General features: G+C 42.8%; 1 protein-coding gene across 5 annotated transcripts in view; it reads left to right on the top strand.

The window, feature by feature from the left end:
* The window catches only part of dapk1 (death-associated protein kinase 1), a 198253-nt gene that overhangs the window by 140636 nt on the left and 38375 nt on the right, over nt 1-19242 (top strand). For all 5 annotated transcript variants that reach the window (XM_080188807.1, XM_080188809.1, XM_080188808.1 and 2 more), the window contains exons 18-20: nt 359-457; nt 10125-10202; nt 15110-15332. In XM_080188807.1, the coding sequence (XP_080044933.1) occupies nt 359-457; nt 10125-10202; nt 15110-15332 (400 nt within the window). The remainder of the gene's footprint in view (nt 1-358; nt 458-10124; nt 10203-15109; nt 15333-19242) is intronic.

Here is a 19242-nt window from a genome sequence, read left to right as displayed (position 1 = left end):
TGGGCATATCTTTGTTTCCCTCCTTTTTGCCTTGGCTCCTTTTCTTGTCAAGTGACTGAGTGCCACCCCGCAAATGTCAGTGTCCTTCCATTAACTGAACCTGACCATTCGAGAGAGAGGCTGGTCCGTGAGTGTTGGTGGACTGTTGGACCACAGGGATATCTCAGCCAGTCACTACAGGTGGACGGTGTCAATGAAGGAAGACCTGGCTGATTGTCTCCCTATCTTCCTAGCTGAGTCTAGTTTAAGCATGTCTGGTCTGCATATCTAAGAGTGGCTGAGCAATGTAAACATTTCCCATTTCCAGTAAGTGTATTGGTGTCTTACCCAAATTAACTATGTTTTTCTCTTGATACAGTATGGAAGAACACCTTTGCACTTAGCTGCTAACACCGGGAGCCTTGATGTCGTCCGTCACCTCTGCCTTGCTGGTGCTAATGTAGAAGCTGTTAGTTCGGTAAGTTGATTGACATATACTTTGCTTCTATTTATCCCTCTGAGTCCACCAATAGCAGCTGTAAATTAATGGCCTAATTTTATTTATGATATAGCTGCGCTATTATAAGTGCATCCACATCTCTTCACAATGATCACTAGATAGTGAATAGGAATGGGAACCTTGCCTATTATTTTGCGCAGAGAGGGGTGATGATAATAGTCTCCTGACAGACAGACAATGCAGCATCGGCCAGGGATCCACCTAATGTTTTTTTAAACCACACTTGCCAACTGAACTGAAACTTTAACTTCCTTATTTACTTTTAACTGAGTAATTTTATTGCTGATTTGTGATATACTGTGTAGATTTGTGATTTTTTATGGTGCTTGCAACAGATTTTCTGATTCTTGTTGGTTAATTAAATAGTATTGGAATTATACATTTTTGACACATGTAAATGGTAATTGCTTTAATGAACTTCTGTAGTATACTTCTAATCTACAGGTGCTGCACCTTCTATTATTACAGAGTGCTTGCGTACTTGCTATAATGTATATTTAGACTTGTTTGGTGCTGAGACTAAGGCCCTTTATTTTGGCAGCTTACTTGGCATATCAGTTTTTTGCCAATATGTAGGAAATGTTGAAAGTCCACAACAAGATTAGCCAGCAAAACAAAGTTGGGTTATTGACCTATCTGGTACACAGCCTATCATTAGAAATGAAAGCTAAAAGCATTTTAACAATGTTGGAAAGGTAGAATAAAAAGAAAAACATTTTTGCCATTTGCGGGGAAGGTATCAGTAGGTTAAATAGCCTCAGGATCTAACCATAGTATCCTACAGCTCACACGTGGGCCAGAGACTGCCACTTTCAGCCCTGACGTGCCTGATCTCCTCAGATTACCCTGGAAAGGCAAACTGTCTCAAAGATTTGAACAACAGGTTAAGTAAGCCATTTCACACTGCTACAATGCAGTGGCTACGCAAGTAGTATTTTCCACTGACAGCTCTAACAGAATGCTGCCATCAGTGCAAAAAGACATTCAGTTTATTACACATCTGAACAACGCTGTGTATGAATTTCAGCACTGGTGCAATGCCAGGTACATAGGCTGTATGTCCTGAGAATTGGCTGAACAAACGTAACAGCATGTTCCTGAGGTTGCTTGTAATTAGCAAAGTAAGATAATATTCAACCACCCCACACTCACAAAACCCAAAACAAAATGTCCACTGTTAATTGTGATTCTGCAATTAGGCAGCACTTGTTGGACAATTCCAAGTGTGCTAATAGCTAGACTAAGATAACCAGTTGAGCTGATAATGTGATTCATTTATACTTGCTAAAAACAGCACTCATTAATTTGCAGGAACTTATTCTCTGCAAATGAATATGTTTAGGCTGTTTTTTTGAGTCAACGGAGAACTTGGGAAACATAAGGTTGCCCATTGCTTTCTGTATGGAAATGTCTTGGTCAATCAGAGCCAACGTGCCAACTAGTTAGCACCCTTTTCCTCTGTAGTATGAATTGTTATGATTGACATTTGGCATTCTTGCATTTGAGCAAATATAAAATAGAATTAACATGACTTTAATGGTAGTTATTGTCAGTGCAGACTCGATGGGCCAAAGGACCTTTGCTGCCCTGTACGACTTTATGAAAAGTTTCAGGAATATGCCTCTCTGTTAAGCAATAGTCAAGTTCTGTACTGTTATGCAATTATTAATGAAAAACTACTGTGGTATATTATAAATCATCTCAGAGGTTATAAGGCATGAAAAGGACTAAAGAATGCAACTATCAATGTGTTAAGAGGAATGTCATGTCTCATGTCTTCACCCAAGCGAATGAGGAGGTAGTTATGGAACTTGGGAAGAGAAACTGTGAGGCTCTAGAGAAAATTATCGTAGGAGTGAAAAGATATTGGAAGTCTTGGGCTTAAAAGTGGACACATCTCCAGTTCTGGATAAATTATTTCGCAGGCTGTTGAGGGAGGCAAGGGATGAAACGGCAGAGGCTCTGACCCAAATTTTTAATTCCTCCCTGGCCACTGGGGAGGTGCTAGAGACTGGAGGATAGCTAATGTAGTCCCACTATTTAAGAAAAGCTGTGGAGACAAGCCAGGGAAATACAGACCAGCAAATCTCAGCTCTGTATTTGGGAAATTACTGGAGAAGCTTCTGAAGGAGAGAGTCTATCTCCATTTGGAGAGGCAAGGTTTGATCAGGGATAGTCAGTATGGTTTTGTTAGAGGGAGGTCATGTCTAACAAATTTGATTGAATTTTTTGAGTGTGTAACCAAGCGTGTGTGGATGAGGGTAGTGTGGTTGATGTAGTTTACATGGATTTCAGCAAAGCCTTTGATAAAGTCCCATGTGGGAGATTTATTCAGAAGGCTAATGCACATGGGATATAGGGTGATCTGACAAGGTGGATTCATAATTGGCTGAATGGTAGGAGACAGAGGGTGGTAACAGCTTTAGTGACTGAAGGCCAGTGACCATGGCGTACCACAGGGATCTGTGCTGAGCCCCTTATTGTCCGTCATTTATATAAATGACATGACTGTGTGGTGGGGTGGAATCAGTAAGTTTGCCGATGACACAAAGATTAGCCAGGTGATTAACAGTGAGGCAGAAGGTCTTGGGTTACAGAAAGATATAGATGAGATGGTCAAATGGGCAGATAAGTAGCAGATGGAATTTAACTCTGAAAAGTGTGAGGTGATGCACTTTGGAAGGAATAATTTGTCAAGAAAGTATACTATGAAAGGTTTGACACTGGGAAGTTCCAACAAACAAAGGGACCTTGGCGTGTTTGTTCATAGATCTTTGGATGCAGTAAGGCAGGTAAATAAGATGATGAAAAAGGCATTTGGCACACTCGCCTTTATCAATCAGGATATTAATTACAAAAGCAGAGAGGTGATGATGAAGTTTTATAGAACTTTGAGGCAACAGCTGGAGTACTGTGTGCAGTTCTGGTCACCACATTATAGGACGGACGTGAATGCAATGGAGGAGGTGCAGAGGAGATTCACCAGGCTGCTGCCTGGGATGGAACATTTAAGTTATGAAGAGAGGTTGGGTAGGCTTGGGTTGTTTGCATCGGAGCAGAGAAGACTGAGGGGTGACCTGGTTGAGGCGTTCAAGCTTTTGAGGGGCACGGACACAGTGAATAAGGAGCAGCTGTTCCCCTTAGTTGAAGGGTCAGCTATGAGGGGGCACAAGTTAAAAGTGAAGGTTGGGAGGTTTAGGGGTGGTATAAGGAAAAACTTTATTACCCAGAGAGTGGTGACAGTCTGGAATGCACTGCCTGGGAGGATGGTGGAGGTGGAGGTGGGATGCATCACATCCTTTAAAAAGTACCTGGATGAGTACTTGGCATAACATTCAAGGCTACGGGCCAAATGCTGGATTAAGTGGGCAGGTCAGGGCATTTCATGCGTTGGTGCAGACTCGAGGGGACGAAGGGTCTCTTCTGCACTGTAGTATCCTGTGAGCAAATGGAGATGAGAAAGGAATAAAAAGCAAGCTGCCAGTACAGTGGATTTAAAGTTAAAGCAGGAAATACCAGCAAAACGAAAGCAAATCCTAGCCCTGAGAAAAGCAAACACTCAGAAATCTGTCGGTGCAGTGTTCTGTAACTGTGTTTACACAGAACAGCTCAGGATGATCCCAGCCTCAATCCCTCTTGTGTGGATGTCAGCCAGGGTGACAACAAATTGGCATTGGCCTCTGGTTAAAGAAGGATAGTTTGACCTAGGTTCCCGCTGCCAGTTGATACACAGCAGCAGCTGATGCCGGTGTGTTTGTACATGTTGTAAAGATGGCTGCAGAACTGCAGGTGAATAACCTGCAGACATTTTGCTGCCAAATAATGGGCTGTGTTGCTAACAAGCTTACGTCATTCATAGCACCATTAACCAGTCTTGGAGGGGAAAAAGAAACTGGTGATACATGGAGAGTGGAGAATGGGAACCACGTGTCTGGCAGACTAGCGTTCCAAAAGATCACATGTTAAAGTATTAGAAATTTGTGTTGCTTGCTGGGACTGAAATTCATTTTCTCCATGTCCATCTCTATTGTCAGCAGTTAACTTGTGATTGGAGTTAACAAATTGTAGCTGATGCAGTATTTTACTGTATGCAGAAAGGATGCACAGCAAATGTGTTAACAGGTGTCAAGTTTCCAGGATCATTTTCAGCAGAAAAGGTATTGAAAAGGCCTAGGTACTTAGTTCAGGCTATTGCAAAGGGGTTGGAGTATAAAAGTAGGAAGTCTTGCTACAGCTGTGCGGGGCTTTAGTGACACCACACCTGGACAACTGTGAACGGTTTTGGTCTCTTTGCTTAGTTGCATTGGAAGGTTGATTTAGGCCGATTCCTGCGATGCAGAGGTTTTCTTATGAGGATGGTTGAGCATATTGGGCCTACACTCATGGGAATTTTAGAAGGATGAGAGGGGATCTTATTGAAACGTACAATATTCTGAAGAAGTTGACAACGTCTCAGTTCAAAGATGTGCAGGTTAGATGGATTGGCCGTGCTAGCTTGCCCCTTTGCATCCAAAGATGTGTCGCTTAGGTGGAATAGCCATGGTAAATTCATGGGGTTACAAGGATAGAGCAAAGGGGAGGGCCTGGGTGGGATGCTGTTATGGAGAGTCAGTGCAGAATCAATGGGCTGAATGACCTCTTCTGCAGTGCAGGGATTCTATAGTAAATGCAGTTGAGGATGTTTCCTGGTGGAATTTATAACTAGGAGATATTGTTTAAAAATAAAGGGTCTCCCACTTAAAATGGAGATGAGGAAGAATTTTGTCCCTCAATGGGTTGTTTATCTTTGGAACTCTTTATTTCTCAGACAGCAGTGGAGACTGGCTGACTGAATGTGTTCAAGACAGGTAGACCGAAATACAAGGAAGCGGAGGGTTATGGGGTCTAACAAGAAAGTGGAGTTAAGGCCACAATCAGATCAGCCATGATCTTATTGATGGGCAGAGCAGGCTTGATGGGCTGAATTATCTACTTCTCCTGTTTGTTATCTTTTGGTAAGGAAAGCTGGGTAGGTAAATCCATGATCACACAAATACACTTCTTCATAGAATCCCTACAGTGCAGGAGGAGGCCATTCAGCCCATTGAGCCTGCACCAACTGTAATCCCACGCAGGCTCTATGCTTGGTTGCTACTTTGAGGGCCTTGATGGTTTGTTGACCAGGGAATGATGTTATTTGCAGAAAGAGGTGAAGTTCTACATGTTATTAAATATTATTTTGTAATTATCCATTAATAACTTTCCCAAATTATTTCTTGCTGGTAACACTATTGTGTTGTGAAAATTTAGAAGGTAGCTTGTTTAGTTTTAGTAATATAACTTTTGGTTTAGGAATTGGAACTTTTCAATGCAAATTAAATAGTAAACAATCCTAAGGCAATTAGTAATCAAAAGATTGGAGGCCATATTGACTTACAAGGTCGGGGCTAGAAAGATAAGATTACAAACAGCAGAGCAGCTCTTTGCTTCGCAGTGGTGCCAATAAGTCTGAGAGGAATGTTCTGTCTTTGAGAGAAATACAGGTTATTGATTTGATTTTCCAGAAGAATCCAGGAAAATTTTGGAATGAAACAGTGATTAATTTGCACTTCCACCTACGAACAGGCCTTGAGTTTCCATAGAAATGAGTGATACACGGTAGAGCCTTTATGAGAAGGTTCTTTTGTTTAATCTGTGTGTGTGTTTGCTGATAGAAGCAGACAGCTCAGTTTGGATTATGTGAGGGAAAGGCAGCTGGAAAATGAGCTGTGGGTTGCAGCTAGTGGAAGAAACCTGCTCAGCCTTATGGCTGAAAGTGATCAGCTCAAAGAGTTAGCTTCTGGACAGCTCTTTCCCAGCTATGTGAGAACAGTCTGAGAAATGCCAATCTATGTAAGCCCAAAGCTGGGACCAGGAGCTGAACAGTCAACAGTTATGAGGCCTTGAAAGAAAGTGGTAGGATTGTTTAGCCAGAAGCTAATCGGAGGATCCCCATGGCCTGACATGGACAGGATGGATGAATGGCCTCCTTCTATGCTGTAACTCTTCGCTGTAAAATCTATTAGGGGGATTGAGGTTAAATTCCAGTGGGCTTTGGTATACCTTTTGGGTGGGTTCCAGGAAAAGTGAATGAACCTTCAAGATTCTTTAAGATAAGGGACCTCTTGGGTGGAGGAGGGGGGTATGGGAGTGAAAGGTAGAACTGAGTTTATAGCGTAGATCTTGGTAAGTTATAGTGTTAAGATGGTGGTTTTGTTTGGTTTAGTTTTACTTTATAAATACAATAACTTTTTTAAAAGATGTGAAGTTCTGTCAGCAAATTGCTGGGCATTCCACTTTCTTCTTTAAACATTAATGGTCCCTTATAGAATTGTAACACTGTTAACAGGGGCTAAGAACCTAAGGGCTCGATTTTACCATTTTCATTCTGAGTGCCAATTCTGGGCGTAGCACTGATCTGACTTAGAAATCCACTTTCAGGTGCCCCCATATGCTGTCAGCCATCTCCAGTCCGATTTGCACTGTGGGCAAGGCTTAGCGCTATTGGAACGATTGGAGCTCTGAACCGCGCATGTGCAATTAGAAAAAATTTGGAAAACGTGCGCCCATGTCAGGTCACTCCCGAGCCGCAGAAAGCGTCTCGGGAGAGTAAGATGTATTTTGGGGGCAGCAGAGGTGCCGATCGGTCTGGGTAATAGGGAGGTGGATAAGAGACATACATCACTGCCCCCCTTATCCACCCACCCACCCACTCCCCCCCACCAACTACCCACACCGATCGCCACGCCTGCTGCCGCGCCCCACCCCACCAAGAGAATGGACTGGCCTCACTGCCCCTCCCCTCTAGAAGAACATCTGACCTGCCTCCCCTCTACCACCAGACATCAATCAGCCCTCCCACCCACTGCCAGACAACGATCAGCCCTCCTCCCCCAACACCAGACAACGATCAGCCCTCCCACCCACCGCCAGACAGTGATCAACCTTCCCACCCACTGCCAGAGATCCATCTGACCTACCTCCTCCTTTTCCACCCCCCACCAACCAGACAACGACCTGACCTCACTCCCCTCCAACCAGAGAATGATCTGACCTGCCCCCACCCCACCCCTACCACTGATCTGAGTCAGAGAGCCATTGTAACCACTGATCGCGCTCTTCAGAGGCTTGCACACCCGACTCAAACTTTTGTTCAGCAGGTCCCTAAAAAGACAGTTCTGGATTGGTAAACGCAGTGGTAAAGGGGGAAATGCTGATAGAGTTGGGCAGGCAGTTCATAAATTTAATTAAAATGCATCCAAATGCATTTAAATCGTCGTTGCACCTGATTTGTAAAGTGGCGATCTGCATGGACTCAGGTGCAGATCGCGATAAAGGCTTCACACCCAACTTCACCACGATTTCGCACCTGAAAACGGGCGCATGTTGTTGGTAAAATCGGGCTCTAAGTCTCGTACTGAACAGTGTAGCTGTAAATGAGCTCTGAAAAGATTTGTAACCGCAGTGGCAGAAAATCTGAATTTTGTATTTTATACACATTGTTTATAAGAATCAAAAAAAAGTTTATAAGAATCAATCAAAATATAAAAGGAAGTCTATAAAACAAGTAATCAGATTAAACTCCTAAAAAAAATGTGAAAAGTATAATATTTGTAACTTTGTTGAAGTAGCTTTGACCTGTTAACCACTATCTGTATGTTCAGCACAAATTAATGTTTTGAGTTTGTGCTATGGCAAAATGCCTCATCGCACATGTTGCTGCATCTTAACCAATATGGCCCTGAATTTAGTTTACATTATTTATAACAAATGGAAAATCCTGCAAGGTCACCCGCAAATTAATATATACAGACAGCAGGCAAGGCTTCATGTTAGTAGCACCAGTTCTGAAAAACATTTTATATATGTGTACACCAGTTAAAACCGGCCCTTTTTCAAAACAATTGCAACGCTTTCAGTTAACTTGGGGATAAATATTAAGCTCTTCCCCGCCGCCCCCCCACCACCCAATAAACATTGAAGAATGTACTGCAGTTGAATTATAATTATACACAACACAAACAAAGCATGATCCTCATTGGATCCTGTTCCAATAAAATCATTTGGTACTAGTCATGTACAATTGGTTGAAAACCAGTCACTGAATAGCAAGAGAAATAAAAATCAAAGCATAAAAATACATGAGCAAGGATGGAGCTGGGAAGGTTGTAAAGCATGCTTCACTTCTTCCTCCTAACAAGAATAATACATTGGATAAAAGCAATGCAAAGATGTCAGTGTGATGCATGTGTAAACTTATGGCATTTACACTCATTGATCTTGTTTTCTACAAACATGTGAAATGGAACTAACTAAATTTCTGTCATGAAATGCATAAATTTGGTACCTGCCTCCCTAAGGTGATGGTATAGGAATTCAATTTGTAAAACCTGTTAGAAGTCTTGGTTTTCTAACAAAAACAATTACCATGATTTATCGTTTGGAGTAGTGATTGCTCATGTGGTGATTCTGATTGAAATATGAAGAGGTTTCAGGAGCAATCTAATCCAAACAGAAATACCTGCGGCATGAGACATTTGTAACTGAGTGCAACGATGGGGCTGCTGCCTGTTTCAAGAAGTTTTTGAAACATTAACACAACTGTAGAGAATGCCAGCTGAAAAAGACACTAATTTGTGTGGTACAGCAACGGGTCCTGGCATGTGTTAAGTTAAACTGAGACAACTGCCATTAGTTGAGTATGGAGACAAATCAGCTGAGGTTCCTGGTAACCAGTCAGACTTGTTGCAAAATATATTTTGTGTGAGCAGTGTGTGGAGATAGGGCCACATTTGGCTGGAACAATTGACGAGCCTGGTACTGTGTCCAAGCTGATATTTGGGCCTTTGTGTGAGGTGCCGAAGGACTGTTTCCTCCATAGAACTGGAGATGGACTGCATGAAATGTTCGATAAAATTTAATGCAGAGAAATGTGAAGTGATGCAATTTAGAAGGAAGAATGCCAAGAGGCAACATGAACTAGGGAGTGAAGGAACAATCAGGTGCTGGGGAAAGAGAAGGGGAAGTGGCAATAATTGGATAACTCTTTCAAAGAGTCAGCACAGGCACACTGGGCCAAATGGCTGCCCCCTGTACTGTATGATTTAATGATTCAAGGAAGAACAGGGCAAGGTTTTTTAAAATTGGAATTTGAGAATAGCATGTTTATGTCAAATTATCTGAAAGTGGCAGAGAAAACTGGAAAACGTTTCACCTGAAATTACTACTGTTCGGGGTAAGACCGCTAATATTTTTGCCAATTAGTAATGTGAGCCGGAGAAGATGTTTGTGAAGGTTTTTTCTTCCTCTGTTTTCAGTAGGCATTTACTTATATAATTCGCCCAGAAATGCTGTATTTAAATGTGATTATAGCAAGAACTAATTATTATGCAATCAATGCAGTGAATCTGGTTCATTTCAAAATCTCCGAGTGAATTGTTAAGCAGCTCTTGGCTGAGCGTCTGGTTACACAGTTTGCTAACTTTCATATTCCAGCGCAAGAGTGTGAAATTAAAATATACAGATTGCCAAGTGTGACTTTTCACAGGTTAAATATGAAATTAAGCGGAAACCATGCTAATTGGATTGATTGCTGGTTGTTTAACAGGATGGAAGAACCGCAGAAGATCTTGCTAGAGCAGAACAGCATGAACAAGTTGCCAACTTACTTTCCAGGCTTAAAAAGGTAACGCGTCTGTATAAATGGGGGAATCTTAACAGTGGACCTATGTTAAAATACCTTTCCAATAACAATTTTGGCAACGTGTGCTTTTTCCTCCCACAGTGCTGCCATGGATTGGTCAGGCAATGTTAGGTTTAAAATTTGTCAGAAAGGAATGTTCCTGATGCAGTTTGAACATTATGCACTTGTGATGATTTCTGGGTGAAGAGAATAACTACTGTCTGACTGCAACTACTGTAAACACTATACCAGTAAACAGACTTTTGTACATGGCCACCTCCAGCAACAGTAAGGTTTCCAGCCGATCAATAACATAAGTGCCACTGAATTTGTGTTGCCAGAGGTGGAATGCACCAGCAAAACGTAAGAACGGGTATAGGCTATACAGCCTCTCAAACATGCTCAGCCATTCAGTTGGATCATAGTTAACGTATAGATTAATTCCGTTTATCTACTTTAGCTCCATATCCCTCGATGCTCCTATCTCATAGAAGTCTTATTCCAAAATAGGTGTTTTTGACCTACATTGCTGGCACTGCGGCTTCCAGCATGAATGTGAAGCAACTTAACCATTGTAGGCCAACACTGCAGCAATGCAGTGCAACCAATTGAAGTCACAAGCACATTTGTTCAAAAACAAGCCAAAATGAGTTTTATCTAGCCAGTGTGCATTTGTAGCGAAGTAACTCTTGGAATAGTGATTTACACAATGATGCATCTGCAAATAGATTTTTAAGTAGATCTGACGGAACTGTCACACTAACCAAATATGAAGAATTTAAAGGCAAATTATTGCAGATGCTGGAATCTGAAACAAAACACAGAAAACGCTGAAAAATCTCAGCAGGTCTGACAGCATCTGTGGATAGAGAATCGAGCCAATGCTTCGCGTCTGGATAACCGTTTGCCTGAAACTCTTCGTTATAAATACTTTGATCTTTACAGCAATGACATTACAGTGTCAATTTTACAATATAAATGCAGCTTTAGGATGATTCCATCTATCAAAATGCAGTGTTCTGAGAGTTTATCTAATCACCTTTTACCTGCACGTTCAGCAGTTCCACATGTTATCTTATCAGCTGCTAATAAGAACTGTTATTGGCCACATTCTCATTCAAAGATCCTTTTTGTTGGATCGCATACATCTGGCTTGGAGAGTCATCCTAGTCCTGTTAAGTTTTCAGTAATTAATTTTAGCTAAAATGCAAATTGCAATGCATATCTCAAATCTTGCAACAACTGCAGTCCCATCATTTCTAATAGGCTTCCTTGATACAAAATTTTAACAAGAAAATTAAAGCAACCACCTTATTGATCACCTGGTCAATAGGTTGAAAACTGCGATATGGTATAACCATGTTCTTGTAGTAGCCCAAATTATTGTAAATAAACGCCATTTCTAAACACCAGAAAAGCTTGGGGAGCTCTCAATAATTGGAGGATTTTCTTGTTAGTTTAATAGGCCAGTGTGGTTCCAGTGATTATGCTTCTCTTTATACTAGAGAAGCACTTTATGGAAAGAAATTATTTGCATTTATGCAGTACCTTTTCATGTTCACAGGACAAAGTGGTTCACAGCTGGTAAAGAGCTTTTAAGAACATAAGAAATAGGAGCAGGAGTAGGCCATCTAGCCCTTCGAGCCTGCCCCGCCATTCAATAAGATCATGGCTGATCTGTCGTGGCTCAGTTCCACATTCCCACCCTCTCCCCATAACCCTTAATCCCCTCCCTTATCAAAAACCCATCAACCCGCGTCTTAAAAATATTTAGCAAGGCAGCCTCCACCACTTCAACGGGCAGAGAATTCCAGAGGTTCGCCACCCTTTGAGTGAAGAAGTTCCTCCTCAACTCCGTTCTAAACCGCCCCCCCTTTATCTTGAGGCTGTGCTCCCTAGTCCTCCTGTCCTTTCTGAGTGGGAAGAGTCTCTCCACCTCTATCCTATCCATCCCATTCATCATGTTATACGTCTCAATGAGATCTCCCCTCATTCTTCTAAACTCTAACGAGTACAAGCCTAGTTTATTCAGCCTCTCCTCATAGCTCAACCCCCTCAACTCCGGTATCAGCCTAGTAAACCTCCTCTGCACTCCCTCCAAGGCCAAAATATCCTTGCGTAAGTGCGGCGACCAAAACTGCACACAGCACTCCAGCTGCGGCCTCACCAATGCCCTATACAGCCACAGCAAGACCTCCCTACTTTTATATTCAATCCCCCTCGCTATGAAGGCCAGCATCCCATTCGCCTTCCTGACCACCTGCTGCACCTTCCGGCTGGTTTTTTGTGACTCATGCACAAGGACCTTTGAAGTGTAGTCACTGAGATTCAGTGCTGCAGATAAAGAGGTCACGATATCCCACAAATAGCAGTGAGTTAAAGTGGTCAGTAAATTCTGTTTTAGACATGTGGGCTGATGTCGGCCAAAATGCCAGGAGGGCTCATGCTGTTCTTCGGCAAGTGCCGTGGGATATTTTGCTTCTGTTATTTGCAGTACTCCTTAATTCACTGAAGAGAAGTGAAACAACAAACATTAATGCAAAATACTCTGGATGCTGGAAAACTGAAATCAAAACAAAGTGCTGGAAATGCTCAGCAGGTCTGGCAGTATCTGTGGAGAGAGAAGCAAGATTAATGCTGTGAGTCAAATGTGACTCTTCAGAGCTAATGGACGATAGAAGTGACAAGTTTTATGAGTTTTGGAAGGGGAAAGAAACACAAAACAGAAAGTTTGAGATTAAATTACAAATATTTCATGGAACAAAAGGGAAAGGGGACAGTTTCTCAACTGAGGCTTATCCACGCCCCCCTCCTCATTGCTGACTGCACTCTCCACCATGTCTGACCTATATCCCATATTTTCTGTTCCTTCCCTCCAAGATCCACGGTAGACCTCCCATTGTCCTCGCTATCCATCCCATCAGCTTCCACCATTTCTGCCACCAAAAAACATATCTGTCTGTCTTTTCCCTCTCCTGTCCAAATTCCAGAGGGATTGTTCCCTCCGCAACACCCTGGTCCACTCCTCATTCACACCCAAAACCTCAAGTTCTTCCCTTTGCACCTTCCCAAGTAATCACAGGAGATATAAAACCTGCTCTTTATCTCCCCTCTTCTCCCTATTCAAGGCCCCAGGTGAAGTAGCGATTTACTTGAATATTCAGTTTAGTCTACTGTATTCGCTGTGCACAACATGGCCTCTTCTACATTGAGAAGATCAATTGCAGATTGGCTGACCATTTTGTGGAGCGGCTCTGCTGCAAGTGTAATCCTGAGCTTCATGTTGCTTGCTGTTTTAATTCACCATCTTCATCTCTCTATTACATTTCTGTCCTCGGCCTTTCCCAGTGTTCTAATGGAACTTCACACAAGCTCCAGGAACAGCACCTCACCATCTGATTATTTCACAGTCTCTAGACCCAACGTTGAGTTCAACAATTTCAGACCATGAACTGTGTTCTCGTTTTAATGGCCTCTTTTTTTGCCATATGTTAGTCCAAATCTTGTTATTTACATTTTTGCTTTTGGACAGAGCGGTTCATTATTCTGCAATTCACATTCACTCTGGACAAATAGGCTGGCATAATGATTAGCGCTGCTGCGTCACAGTGCCAGGGACCGCAGGGTTCGATTCCCGGCTTGGGTCGCTGTCTGTATGGAATTTTCACGTTTTTGCCGTGTCTGCGAGGGTTTCCTCCGGGTGCTGCAGTTTCCTCCCACAATCTAAGGTGTGCGGGTTAGGTTGATTGGCCATGCTAAGTTGCCCCTTAGTGTCAGGGGACTAGCAGGGTAAATATGTGGAGCTATGGCAGTTGAGACTGGGAGGGATTGTGGTCGGTACAGAATTGATGGGCAGAATGGCCTCATGTGCTGTAAGGATTCAATGAAATGGTTTGTTCCTTTACTGCAACAGTACAACTTCCTTTGCCTTAAGACATACCTGTTATTTAATCTCTCCCACACTCAACCCTATCTCAGAGCTTCCCTTTTGTTATTTCTCTCCCTCCGTGTGTTCAATGGCATAAAGCCCATCACAGTTCTGCCATCAGTTTTGAAGAAGTCATATTTGACTTGACATCTTTCTTCTGTTTCTCTCTCCACAGATGCTCCCAGGCTTGCTGTGTATTTCCAGCATGTCCTGTTTTTATAAAACAGCAGACAGTTCTGTGCACTTATTTGAAAGTGGTAGTTTGGATCTTCCCGATTTCCAGCAGGTTTATATAGTCTGAATAAAGTGCCTTACAAGCCTGAGCAAACAACCCACCCATACTTGGAAAGGAGGGTATACTCCCTCCAGTGGCAGAGTTTATATTGACCCTGAGGATATTATTGCAGAGCACAAGAGAGTTGCATTGCTTCACCTAATATATTCTAACACCATCATAAAATAAATCACTTGTTATTTTTCCCCAAATGAAGTATTTTTATGCATCATGCTAATTGGTAGTTACCATGTACAAAACCTACAATAAAGGTTATAAGGCTTTGTGTACCTCTTCAGTTCAAGCACGCTTTCGTTCTTCTCTGCTGACACCTACTGAAGGAATACTGAACTGCTTTTAAATATTTATCCATTTCAGATTTACCTAAATGTCATTGCCTGTTACTGCATTATAAGCTGATGTACATGGATGCATAAATGGCAGGGTTTCAGATTGTGTTTAATTTATTGTGGTCTACATTTATACATTGAAATTTCTGGCTACGCTTTTGTTGACGTTTGTATCAAATTCCTCTTTGCTGTTTTAACAAAGTTGTTGACTTTGTTTGAATAATGCACGTGGGAATTTAAAATGTGCACATTAACCAGTTGCTAAAAATAGCCCCTTTCAGCGCCTCAGGTGACACACCCTCTGACACCCACTTGAGCGGTGAGCCTCAGTTAATTTTGTGTCTTTGTTTTGCTTCAGGATACATACAGAGGAATTTTCATTCAGCAGCTGCGGCTTTCTCAGAACTCTCAATCCCGAATAAAACTCAAGCTGTTTGGGAATTCAGGAACAGGGAAAACGACACTTGTGGAATCTCTCAAGTGTGGGCTTCTGCGAAGTTTTTTCAGGAGACGTAGACCAAGGTTGTCGTCTACCAACTCGACTCGTTATCCTCCGTCCCCATTATCATCAAAACCAACAGGTATCTCTAACATCAATCTGACGGTGATTTATATTGTATAATTATACTGCTCCCTCCAACTGCAACTACTAGGTGTCGAAACAGCTGTCTCCCGGTGACTGGCTGAAAGTGAATATCGTCTGTTTCATTTGGCTAAATAACTTGAAGAGCGAAGGCAACACTCTACTATTTTGGGATGTAAATTGATGATGCTGTTGCACCTGCTGGAAAATCAAAATCTTCAGTATAATTTCTTTTGTCTATATATAAATTTCTACCTTCCCGACGTACATTTGCATTGCTTTCCCCCATTGTAACTATTGGTATTGTACATTGTCCAATCCCTGAACGGAGGACTAAATCCAGTCTGAAATCGATTTTCAGTGCTGTTTCTGCTCTCTATCAGTTAGCTGACTGAAGAGTGACTGCTTTGCGTGAAGACATGGTCAAAATCAGTCACACTATGTGCCTCCATCTGGGAATAGCTTCTGTGAACATTGACAAAACTAGACTCTGAGCCTGGCTCTCTGAATGCGTTGCCCTGAGCCTGGCTCCTAGCTCCCAGCTCCCTGGCTCTCTGAATGTGTTGCTTTCTTACACTTGCGCATGAGATTTCTTACGTTCCCAATTTAACACGTGGGAATTTGTAACTTGCTGGATTACTTGATGTCATAACCACGGCTGGGTAGCCGTCATTCTTTATATAGTAGGTCTGAAGATAGGTACAAGCATAATTAATGCAAATTGAATTCAGTCGTCGTTAGACTGAAGGATTGATTTGGCCTTGGGAAGTGGGCACTGAGCATTACAGCTGCTGGGTGACCTTACCCTGTTAAACTGGTGCCGCTCACAGAAACAGGGAGAGGAAACTTAGGATAAAAAAAAACTAAATCTACGCATGACTCAGATCCACACAGTCCTTCAAAGTACTTCTCACAGTGGTTTAGGTACTCCTCACATAAGAATGTCAAAGAAATATTATTCTTAAACTGCTGCCCTGCATGCTGGCACATGCATACAATTCCACATAGACCTATGCCATGAGCAGGCAAGCCTGGGAGGCAGATTTGAATTCTACCTTTTTACAGGCAATTTTTGTTCTGTTCATTTTCTTGACTCCTTTCCTTCCTTCCTTTCTGCAGATGTTCACCCACTGCCTGTGGAATCATGTGCCACCATTAATTACCCTCAAGTATCTCAACAACATGGCCAATTCTCTCATGCGAGTCTGGTTGATCAGTGTTGACAACTGAATCAGTTGTAGAATACTTCACAACCAAGTCTAATCCTTCCTCCGCAACCTGCATGCAAGTCCACTTGAGTTGATGAAAGGAAGGGAAAGCCTGACTAATTTTTAGCCTCTGAGACCATCAGAGTTCATAATAATCTTAACAATTCAGCACAGGCTAACATTGAAACTGAATCTTCCTGGTCTTTGTGATTCATGAGTCAACTGGGTAAACTCACTGAGCCATAGAAGCCCTACAGTGCAGAAGGAGGCCATTCAGCCCATTGAGTCTGCACCAGTTCTCCATCAGAATACCTTACCCAGGCCCTTTCCTTCACCATATCCCTGTAACCATAACCATAAGGATATGTACCAACTGACTTGAGCAGCTTCTTCCTCTGCTGCCATCAGACTTTTGGAATGGGTCTACCTCGCACTAAGTTGATCCTTCTCTATGACTGTAACACTGCACTCTCTCCTTTCCTTACCTATGAATAGTATGCTTTGCCTGTATAGTGCACAAGAAATAATGTTTTTCGCTATATATCAATACAATTCACAATATTAAATCAAATCAAAAGTCACCCCACACATACATGACTAAGCCACCTAACCTGCACATCTTTGAACACAAGGGGTCAATTTAACATGGCCAGTCAACCTAATCCACACATCTTTGGACTGTGCCGGAGCACCTGAGGAAACCTACACAGCACGGGGAGAACGTGCAAACTCCACACAGACAGTGACCCAAGCCAGGAATTGAACCAGGGTCCATTGCTAACCACTGTCGCCATGCCGCCCATCAGCAGCGAGGTTTTAACCAGAGTGTTTCCCTGATTATCTTTAGCTCGTACAATGTGCCATACCGGAGAAGAGAGGAGCAGAGGACAGAGCTAATTGAAGCAACAGATTTCTGTTTTGATGAGTCAGAAGATGCCTTTATAATTTAATGTCATTTAGCATTGCAGGACATGAGCATCTATTACATAAGAACATAAGAAATAGGAGCAGGAGTAGGCCATCTAGCCCTTCGAGCCTGCCCCGCCATTCAATAAGATCATGGCTGATCTGTCGTGGCTCAGTTCCACATTCCCGCCCTCTCCCCATAACCCTTAATCCCCTCCCTTATCAAAAACCCATCAACCCGCGTCTTAAAAATATTTAGCAAGGCAGCCTCCACCACCTCAACGGGCAGAGAATTCCAGAGATTCACCACCCTTTGAGTGAAGAAGTTCCTCCTCAACTCCGTTCTAAACCGTTCCCCCCCCCCCCCCCCCTTTATCTTGAGGCTGTGCCCTCTAGTCCTACTGTCCTTTCTGAGCGGGAAGAGTCTCTCCACCTCTATCCTATCCATCCCATCCATCATCTTATACGTCTCAATGAGATCTTCCCTCATTCTTCTAAACTCTTAACGAGTACAAGCCTAGTTTATTCAGCCTCTCCTCATAGCTCAACCCCCTCAACTCCGGTATCAGCCTAGTAAACCTCCTCTGCACTCCCTCCAAGGCCAAAATATCCTTGCGTAAGTACGGCGCCCAAAACTGCACACAGTACTCCAGCTGCGGCCTCACCAATGCCCTATACAGCCGCAGCAAGACCTCCCTACTTTTATATTCAATCCCCCTCGCTATGAAGGCCAGCATCCCATTCGCCTTCCTGACCACCTGCTGCACCTGCAGGCTGATTCCCATTGTTTATGCTGCAGTCTGACACCCTTATCCCACCAACAGACTTTAAAATCTGTTCATGGGGATTAACTTGGCAGCAACACCACCAGATTTTGGGTTGTAGTCACCAATCTGTCAGAAACCAAACTAAATATCACCAATAAAAATCCAGTCTTGTGATTCCAGTTTTAGGCTAATTATTTGTGCTGCAGTCTGCTGTAACAGATTTTATAATATTTTTTACATTAATAGCTTAATTTTATGTTAATAAAATGTGCAATCTAAAATGCCTGAGGGTATCATTTGAGAATTACCTCCATATTGGCAGTAGTTTTATTCTGTGAGCCAGTTCCCAGTGTTCTTCCTGCCAAAGCAGCTTCCCTCATCTTGGGAGGCAGATTTGCCAAAGCAGTTTTATATGGGTCTACAAGCCTGCCACTGGGGTAAGGGAACCAAATTTCTGTGAAAATGTCAGGAGTCATTCAGGCACTGTCCCAACCCCTGGGCACCATAGACCCGTCATAAGGAAATTGCCTTCCCTGCCCCAGTTAAGGTCTGAACTTTCAAATGTTTCCAGAGTTTCCATTATGCTTGATTAGAATTATTAGGAAGCCAAAAAAAAGTATTGCATTTACTTAGCACTTTTCACAACCACAGGACATCTCAATGTCCTTGACAGCAAATTAAATAATTTGCAAGTGTAGTCACTGCCATAGGAAACGCAGCAGTCAGTTTGCACTCAGCAAACTCCCGCAAAAAGCAATGTTACAGAGACCAGGTATTCCACTTCTGTCATGCTGATTGACTGGACAATAGGGATAGCTCAGCTCCACCTCCAGTAACAACTGCCATGGGATCCTTTGCTGCCACCCAAGAGGGCACTGCAAAGGGTAGTGCAGCACTCCCTCAGTAATGCTCTGGAGTCTCAGCTTTGATATTTGTGCCAAAGACCTGAGCCGGAATTCTCCCATCCTGCCCGCCACTGGAATTTTAGTGGGCGGATTGTGGAGAATGTCAGGCGGGAATTTCTGAC

The sequence above is a fragment of the Carcharhinus amblyrhynchos genome, chromosome 5 (genome assembly GCF_965287045.1).
Source record: "Carcharhinus amblyrhynchos chromosome 5, sCarAmb.v2.hapA, whole genome shotgun sequence".
Taxonomy (NCBI): domain Eukaryota; kingdom Metazoa; phylum Chordata; class Chondrichthyes; order Carcharhiniformes; family Carcharhinidae; genus Carcharhinus; species Carcharhinus amblyrhynchos.
The sequence above is the reverse complement of the archived record's forward strand: the minus strand, read 5'-3'. Positions and strand labels throughout refer to the sequence as shown.